At 44.3% G+C, this 9,217-nt stretch overlaps 1 protein-coding gene across 1 annotated transcript; it reads right to left on the reverse strand.

Moving 5' to 3' along the window:
* Positions 1-8,210: 8,210 nt before the first annotated feature.
* LOC138956317 (uncharacterized) lies at positions 8,211-8,924 on the reverse strand. Its single transcript, XM_070327708.1, has one exon. The coding sequence runs from the start codon at positions 8,922-8,924 to the stop codon at positions 8,211-8,213; it is 714 nt and encodes a 237-aa protein (XP_070183809.1).
* Positions 8,925-9,217: the final 293 nt, after the last annotated feature.

Raw genomic sequence — 9,217 nt, forward strand, 5'->3', positions numbered from 1 at the left:
TTATCTCCAGAAATAAGCGTTGTACGAAGACAAAATCCTTACAATGCAGTCATGAATACAAGAATCGACACACTGAATAGCTTTTTTAAATATTAAGTGTGAGAAAGCATCAGGTTCTCAAGTTTCTTACCTCGATTGCTTATTATGTATTGAATAATTGTTAAACAATATAATACAAGCTGCTATCTATCTTATACTGTATTTGTTTCAACATAAAAGTATCTAAGCTAACCCTAACCCTAGGTATGAGTGGTAATACAGTAGCCTCCCCTTTTCCCATTCTCTCCACTTCTCTGCTCTTTTCACTGCAAATAATGTATTTGGGTCATGCGTATTTTATATTTATGCTGATCCTTAAAAAGACATTCTGAGGCATTTCTGTTTCAATTAATAGAGAATACTACATGGTGTGCTGTGTCGTACCAGATTTGCACGAGTTGCTTTTTTAAATATTGAAATGCGAGCGAATGTGCGCCTTTCAGTATTTGAAAAACCAACGAGTTTAGTTATCCTATCTACTGTACTTGCCTGTCTTTTGCTCAAAACGTCCCGCAGTCGAGGCGCCCAATTTAAAGATGCCTCTTAATTTATGCCACCTCGATCTCTTCCAAAGCCTCGTGAATACTCGACGTCAAAGCAAAACGACGTCACTCTAGAAAGTTTAGTGTGACATGTGAGTTCTCAAAATTCTTCCAGGCAAAACAGCAAGTGTTCTTACAATGACGTTTTTCTCGGTGACCTTTTCATCATAAGCAGTGAAAAATGAGGTCACTGTCAGACTAGTTTGACACGACCTCATTTACATAATATACCCACCAGTGAATTGAACGATATTGTTATCTCATGGGACGGGCGCTGTGGCGGGGTGGTAAGACGTCGGCCTCTTAATCGGAAGGTCGAGGGTTCGAATCCCGGCCGCGGCCGCCTGGTGGGTTAGGTGTGGAGATGTTTCTGATCTCCCAGGTCAACTTATGTGCAGACCTGCTAGTGGCTTATCCCCCTTCGTGTGTACACGCAAGCACAAAACCAAGTGCGCATGGAAAAGATCTTGTCATCCATGTCAGAGTTCGATGGGTTATAGAAACACGAAAATACCCAGCATGCTTCCTCCGAAAGCGGCGTATGGCGGCCTAAATGGCGGGGTAAAAATGGTCATACACGTACAATTCCACTCGTGCAAAAACACGAGTGTACGTGGGAGTTTCAGCCCACCAACGCAGAAGAAGAAGAAAAAGAAGTTATCTCATGGGTGGTCTTTCTCACGTACGTAGGATCAAACGTAATATTAAGCATTTTATTTTAATGTTTGAACCTATCATGGCAGAGAACAACTTACCGAACGTGCATATCGAATCTGACTTCTGTTGTCTGTCTCTCCGTGGAAAGGTATAATCCTCAACTGTACGTATCTAGGTATATATGTCGTGCCGAATTCACGTAATTGCCGATTCCGCGTAATGGGCAACAGTTTTGCCCATTTCGCGTAATCGGCAAAACGCTGCCCAGTACGTGAAATCGGCAGCGTTTTGCCGAAATCGCGTAAACAGTGATGTTCCTAGGACTGGAGGGCAACAGGACAAAATGTCCTGAATCAAAAAACTAATAGGACATCATGTCCTGACTACAAAAAAACAATAGGACATTCAGATCAAGCGAACCAATCATGGCACCTAACCTTTTTAGATGACTGAGAATATATATATGAACAAAGGCAAATAAAAACTGAACAGTTCCAAATTTATTTTAATATTTTAAATGCAACAGTGTTCAGTTAGGGTTACTTTCACACACACACAGACACATGCTTCAGAATGTCATAAGTGATCTTTCACACACACACACACACACACACACACACACACACACACACACACACACACACACACACACACACACACACACACACTATGCTTCAGAATTAATGAGCCAAGGGAACATAGAAAACCAGCTCTGCACAAACTTTCTGGTCGCCCCTACTTTCGTTTCTTGCGTCTCTTCCTGAGGTTGTAGATCTATTGGCTCACCTTCTGAGGCTTCAGTCTTCGACGGGGCCGAAGGCCCTGCAACTTGACTGTCGGTGGCGTCCTTTTTTTTAACAAAGCCACTCAAAAGTGTCTGCCCTTTTCCCACGCAAACCTTTTTCTTCGGCGGCATCTTTGCAGAAATGTGGCGGCGGAAGTAAAGTGTCGCTGTCAAAAGTAGCGAGAGTTGTGGCTCTTGTAATATTGTTCGGTCGAGAGTTGCGTCCCTTGTGTTATTGTTCGACCGAGAGTGAAAATTGAAGTTCAAGTAGGCCCCGATTCGAACTCGTTTTAATACTTCAGTTTGTACAGATTCTTCTTGCAGTGACCGCTCTAGACGTAATACTATCGGACAATGACCGCTGACTTCGCGATCGGATCGGACATTTGACGGGACAGAGGTGTTTGCAATCGGTCATTTTACAACCTAAATCGGTCTATGACCGATGACCGACGCCTCGGAACATCACTGCGTAAAGGCCTCTAAAACTTGCCTATTACACTGTATTACTTGACTGTACTGATGCAGAACTACGCTGGACCACACACTCTTATTTGTTCCCTAAATCAAGCAGCCAATCCGTGTCACTGGAAACATTGAACAAGGAGAATGAACAATATACCTGGCTGAATAAGTTGATAATCAAACTGCTCATGATTCTTTGTTATTCACAGCAGTGGATGTAAAACAATCACAAAACAAGAGGCGAAGCCATCAAGGCTCACGTAAGAAATCGACAAACAGTAACACAAACTCAATCACTCCGTCACACACACACACACACACACACACACACACACACACACACACACACACACACACACACACACACACAGAAAGAGCATTGGTGAAACTGTGCAAGAAAGCGAGACACTAGATCTAGATCTGTCTGTCTGCATGTAGCCTACTTACAAGGACACGACTGCCAACTAGTCTCGGCGCGCTTAAAATAATAATGACCGAGACTTTCAGTACTTCCTTCGCGTGACGTCTAACCCTCTTACGTCATAATGTGACGTCAATGTAATGTGACGTCTTCAAATGTTAGAGTTTCTACCACAGACATACACACGCACAGACGCACGCACGCACGCACGCACAGACAGACAAAGTTACGATCGCATAGGCTACACTTACGTGAGCCAATAAGGTCCTGTATGCATCATAATTTATACTTGTAGCACTTGATTTTGTATTGTGGTCGGTGATCCTAAACAAAATGTATGCCTACATCTGTGCATTATTTTACTTTAACAATAAAACAAGAGGCGAAGCCTTCAAGGCTCACGTAAGAAATCGACAAACAGTAACACAAACTCAATCACTCCGTCACACATACACACACACACACACACACACACACACACACACACACACACACACACACACACACACACACACACACACACAGAGTAAGCATAGGTGAAACTGTGCAAGAAAGCGAGACCCTGGATCTGCCAAGTAGTCTCGGGCCGCTCACAATAACAATGACCGAGACGTTCAGTAATTCCTTTGCGTGACGTCTAACCCTCTTACGTCATAATGTGACGTCTTCAAATAGTTTCTATCACACACGTCAAACACTTTTGACCGAGACTGACGTAATCCATAGACTCGGAAATGTTAAAGTTTCTATCACACACACACACACACACGCACGCACGCACGCACGCACGCACAGACAGACAAAGTTTATCATCGCATAGGCTACACTTACGTGAGCCAATGAAACAAGAATGGAACAATTAATGACTTCTCTGTGAGTGTGAACTGTGATTTAAAACATTACATGCTTTCTTTTCTCTCCCTCTCTTCTTCTTCTTCTTCTGCGTTCGATGTATTCTCTCCCTCTCTACAACTTTACTACTACCACTTTCTGTGTGTACAGTCATACATGATGTTTGTTTTCCCACACACATGAGCAACTTCGCTGCAAGCGAGTCTGGCATCATTGTCACTGTTTCTTGCTGCGTTTCACGGCTGGTGTTTGCAGCTGTTCCTGGTTCACATCCACTGCTTGTAGAGGCTCAGCTTCTCTGTCCAGCCAGTTTCCAACTAGCTCTGGAAGAACTGCGAATCTGAACACTTTCAAAGCTTTCTCCACACACATTGCCCAAAAAGCACAGTCAGGCAATACTCGGACAATAACTTTATCCACAGTAGTCCACACCATGAAATCGCAATAGGAGGAACTGGTCATAACAATCTGGCACTGTCCCTGACTAAAGTATGGGTGGTCTTTGCGCAGACAAAGCATCCCCTCACTGTTAGATTCCCAACAGAAATGGCGGTCTGCCACAGCACACTCAACAGCTGACTCCTTGAAGGTGAAGGGACGTGTGTGCAGGTTTCTCCAACTCCGGCCATGCAGGTACAGTGTGCTGCCAGTATGTTGCCATCAGAAGTGGCGATGATCCAAGGAGAAAGTGCTGGTTCATTAAGGCGTTGCGAATGAAGAATCTGAAACATAAATTAAAGGTCGCACAAATCAGCATTCAGCTAGGTCTATCGAATGAATATAACTCTAAGACGCACATAATGTGCTTTACAATAACCTTAACAATGAAAAGTAAACAACAGATTTTTAACTGAATATGAACATGAAGCTCATTATAATTATATACATATTTTGCAAGCTATTTCAAAATATAAATATATTCAAGACTATCTACAGCTTTTGTCGTAGTCCAGAATACAAACTGAAGCGAAGAATATATCAAAGACAAAGCCTCAACACAATATCCTGAACTGCAACTTGTGATATATCTGCAACACAAGACAGAGAACACTCACGTTCATTCATTATAAACTGAAAGCACATTCTTACCTTTGCAGAAATGACAGAGTTCTGACAGCCATCAGGGCTGTAGCACTTGACATCCCTCACCCAGCCAGAGACAAAAAGTCGGTAGGAATCCAAACTGTTGTAAGCTTTTCAGCTGCTCACATGTGTATCTGTATGCACTCTTGCCAAGCACAAAATAATTTACGATGTTGATGTAACTCAGCTCTGGCAGATCGTCCGGATTTGCTGACCAGCTCCTGGTTGAAAATGTCATACGGATCATTCCCGTCAATCTCCAAAATCTTCTGGTGGTATCGCCGCCTCTCCTCTCGTAACAATCGCTCAGAATATTTTCGCTTCTCGCCCGATCGCAATGTTTTGCATGAGGCAAGGGAAGTCACTCCAGATTCTTCTCGGAACGCGTCGGAGGCATTGTTTCCCGTTTTTCAACGGTTCACAGCTGTTTTTACTTTTCTCTTTGAAATGAAACGATGAAAGGAAGAGAAATGGAAAGACAGGCATGTTGTTGGGACATAAACAGAACAGAGAACATAAGGGGAAAAAAACTGTGTTTCAACAACTTCAAGCAAGAAAATGCAAACACTAAACACTCCCGGCAGGGAAACACATTAATTGAACTTGACCTTTGACTGTGTTTGAGATCAGTTATTTTCGTACTCGGCTTGTAAAATAAACAAAATAATATCCAAACAACAGCTATTTTAAGATAAGAGTGTGTGGAGAGACCTTGTATTCAATTATAGTAATCACTGAAAGACATAAAACTTAGTTCAGAAGCGAATCCTAGAAACCCCTAAATAATGGAAAATGTGTTGGCTAAACAATTCATTGTTTACGTAAATAATTCATTGTTTTCGTAAATAATGATTTATTTAGCAACATTGCTGATTCTTTATAAACAATGTAATATAAGTCTAAATAATATATTGTTTACGTAAATAAATCATTGTTTACGTAAATAAATCATTATTTACGTAAACAATGAATTGTTTAGGTAAATAATGAATGGTTTACGTAAAGAAAAAATTATTTAGAATTGTTTTACATTGTTTATAAACAATTACTTATTTAGCACATGAGCTTCTAAATAATGATTATTTAGCTAAAACTGGTGAAAAAAACATGAAAAAGTATCCAAATAATTATTTGACAAACGGAATGCCATAGACGGCGTTGTCTTCTTGTTCTTTTTCTGCACCGGATTTTGCCAGGTCATCGGCTTTCTCATTTCCCTCTATGCCGCAGTGTGAGGGGATCCACTGAAGCACTGTCCGTAGGCTCTTGATGTTGTTGAGGGCCTTCTTCAATGAGGGTTGACTGTCACTGTTATAGGCTTGCAGCACAGAGAGGGCGTCTGTTAGGAAGACGACATTTGTGTTCTGGTCTGCTCTTGTCGCGATGGTGTGTGCTGCCTGAATGAGAGCGTCTACCTCTGCCTTGTAGTTGGTGCAGTAAAGGCCGGTCGGAAGCGTCTCTTCCGTCCGTTCTCCACCGGGGTGTTGGATGTGGACCCCAGCTCCTCCACTTTTGACGGCATTTGTGGCTGAGCCGTCTGTATACACCCGGATCCAGGCATCATCAGGGTATCTTTCCTCAAGCGTTGCCAACGTCAGGGCTTTCAAGACTTGGTCGCTATGTTCACCTTTGTTGTTGATATGGGGTATTGTTGTTTGGACAGTGACAGTTTCTTCTCTATCTTCCCAAGGTGGGGCGTCGAGGGAGAAGGAGATGGGAATGACCTGGTTAGGGAGGGTTTCTTGGTGCTTCCTGTTCAGTGCTCTGGCCTCCACAGCAAAGCTTGATCTTTTTAGTCTGCCTGATGATAGCGTTTGGAGCCTTTCTTTCATTGGGTGGTTCTCTGAGCATCTGAATTTGTTGGTCTGAAGCATTGCCTTCTGCTCTCTTCTCTTGGCAAGTGGTGGAATGCTAGATGTTTCTTCCATCTTCACTATAGGTGTTGTCTTCATGGCACCTGTGATTATTGGAAGTGCCTGGTTTTGGACTTTGTCCAGGGTCTGTAGATGCGTCTTGGCAGCTGTCATCCAAGAGTTGGACCCGTACTCGAGGTGTGGTCTTACAGTACCTTGGTAAACTGATTTCAGAATCTTGTCAGTTGCGCCCCATGTAGTTCCTGCCAGTTTCCTTAAGATGTTGAGCTTCCTTCTGGCTTTTCCCTCTGCCTGGTTGATGTGAGGTTTCCAGGTCATTTTCTTGTCAAAGGTGACACCAAGGTACGTCTGTTGGTCTTCGTACTTTAGTGTGGTATTTCCCAGGGTAAGTTTTTCAGGTTTGGCTTTTGTTGACAGTGTGAAAAGAGTGGCGGTTGACTTCTCCCTGTTGGTTGTTACGCACCAGCTTTCAGCCCATGCTGCAACACTCTCTAGGGCGATCTGTATTCTGTATGTTGCTGTGGTTGCATACTCCTCGCTGCACCAGAGTACTAGGTCGTCTGCGTAAAGCGCTGCGTGGACACCTCTTGGTAGTTCTGCTACAATGTCGTTGATGAAGAGTATGAACAAAGAGGGGGAGAGGACGCCTCCCTGGGGAACTCCCTGCCTCAGCAACACCTTCTGGCCACAGCGACCATCTACCGACACTCTGGCTCTTTGGTTGTGAAGGTAGGACTTGGTCCACTGAAACATGTTGCCTCTGATGCCACACCGTAGGAGTTTTACTGGAAGACCATCCTTCCAGACCTTGTCGAATGCCTTCTGTAGATCAATAAAGACTGCCAGGACAGCCTTCTTGGCCTGAAAAGCATCCTCTATGACCTGTGAGAGATGGGTCGTTTGATCTTCTGTGCTTCTGTACTGTCTGAAGCCAGCTTGCTCTGGGGCAATGATGCTCTGTGTCTCCGGGTAGAGTTGTAGGCGCTGATTGATGATGCGCTCCATGGTCTTACAGACACAACTTGTTAAGCTGATGGGACGGTAGCTTTGGGCTTTGCTTTTGTTTTTGCCACGTTTGAGGATGGGAATCATTGTGGCTTCTCTCCAGCACTGCGGTACCTGGCCTTGCTTCCAGCTGAGGTTGTATATATCTAGCAGCTTCTGAAGCGCGGTGTTTCCTAGATGTTGAAGCATTTTGTTTGTGATGTTGTCAGGTCCTGGAGACTTTTTTTTCTTCAACTTCCTGATGGCCTTCTTCATTTCTGCCAGGCTGATGTCAGTATGCATGGCGTCTGGTACCTCATTTTCTCCTGCTGTTCTTTACTTCTCTTCCTGTCGTATCTCTTTCTGGCGGTGCTGGGGTATGGTGGTATTACTTTCTGCTGCATATGCTCTTGCAAAATTGTTGGCGGCAGCCCTTCCTGTGAGAGTGTTTCCTTCATTTTCCAGGGTGATCTTCTGGCCTTTGGTGCTTTCGTCGTTCAGGGCCTTTGTCAGTTTCCAAAGCTTTGTTGTGTCTTTCTCCATGTTGAGGCTTGCTGTTTTCTCTCTCCAACTTCTTCTTTTGCTCTCTTTGCTTTTCTTTCTTGGAGCTTGATGTTGTTCTCCTGGCTGGGGTTGGTTTCAGCCTCTCTTCTTGCTTCTGTCAGAGCATCATGCGCCTTCTGCAGCTCACTTGTCCAGTAAGGGGTGTAGTCTTTTCTTGCGCCATTGGGTATGCACTCCTTGGCTGCCTGGGAAATACTGTTGTTGAAGTCTTTGACTACATTGTTGATGTTCCTCTCTGTAACTTCTATGCCCTTTGTCAGCTCGTTGGTGCGTACGCTGAACAAGCCCCACTGGGCCTTTTTGTAGTTCCATCGCGGATGTTGCGAGTGTTCTGGTGCTTTAGCACGCATGGTAAGGACGACTGGGCGGTGGTCACTTCCTCCGAGCTGTTCTTCTACCTTTCTGCTGATCTTTCTGTGGATGTCATCGGTGCAGAAGGCCAGGTCTGGAGTTGTAGTGGTGTGCCAGCGGCGCGAGTAGAAGGTATGTGTGTCAGTGGGGTCATTTGCAAGGATAAGGTGGTGTTCATCTTGCCAGGCTTCAACTTCTTCTCCTCTGTTGTCCATGTTGCTGTATCCCCAACTCTGGGACCGGCTGTTGAAGTCTCCAGCGATGAGGAAGCCGCTGTCTGGGACCTGGATAGTGTCAAGGGACAGCATCTTGTCATCGGGGCAATAGTAGTTGACGATGTTAAATGTGCTGTCTTGGATGATGACCTTGACCTCTATGTACTCAGCTTCGCCTGTAAGTTTCTTGACTTAAGTGGCGTTGATGTTGTTTCTCACCAGTGTCATCACTCCTCCCTTTGCTCTCCCTTTCCGTCCATTTGGAAACACCTGGTAGCCTCTGATCTTGAACGGCTTCCCCTCTTGCAGGTGTGTTTCCTGTAAGCAGCAGATGTTGATACTGTTCTTATGGAGAAAGTGTTCGAGTTCTTCCTTCTTGTTGCTGA

Source organism: Littorina saxatilis, unplaced genomic scaffold (assembly GCF_037325665.1).
Source record: "Littorina saxatilis isolate snail1 unplaced genomic scaffold, US_GU_Lsax_2.0 scaffold_450, whole genome shotgun sequence".
Taxonomy (NCBI): Eukaryota; Metazoa; Mollusca; class Gastropoda; order Littorinimorpha; family Littorinidae; genus Littorina; species Littorina saxatilis.

Bases quoted from the DNA above. Each gene is read 5' to 3' on its own strand.
- LOC138956317 (XM_070327708.1), bottom strand. From the start codon at position 8,924: ATGCTGTCCCTTGACACTATCCAGGTCCCAGACAGCGGCTTCCTCATC.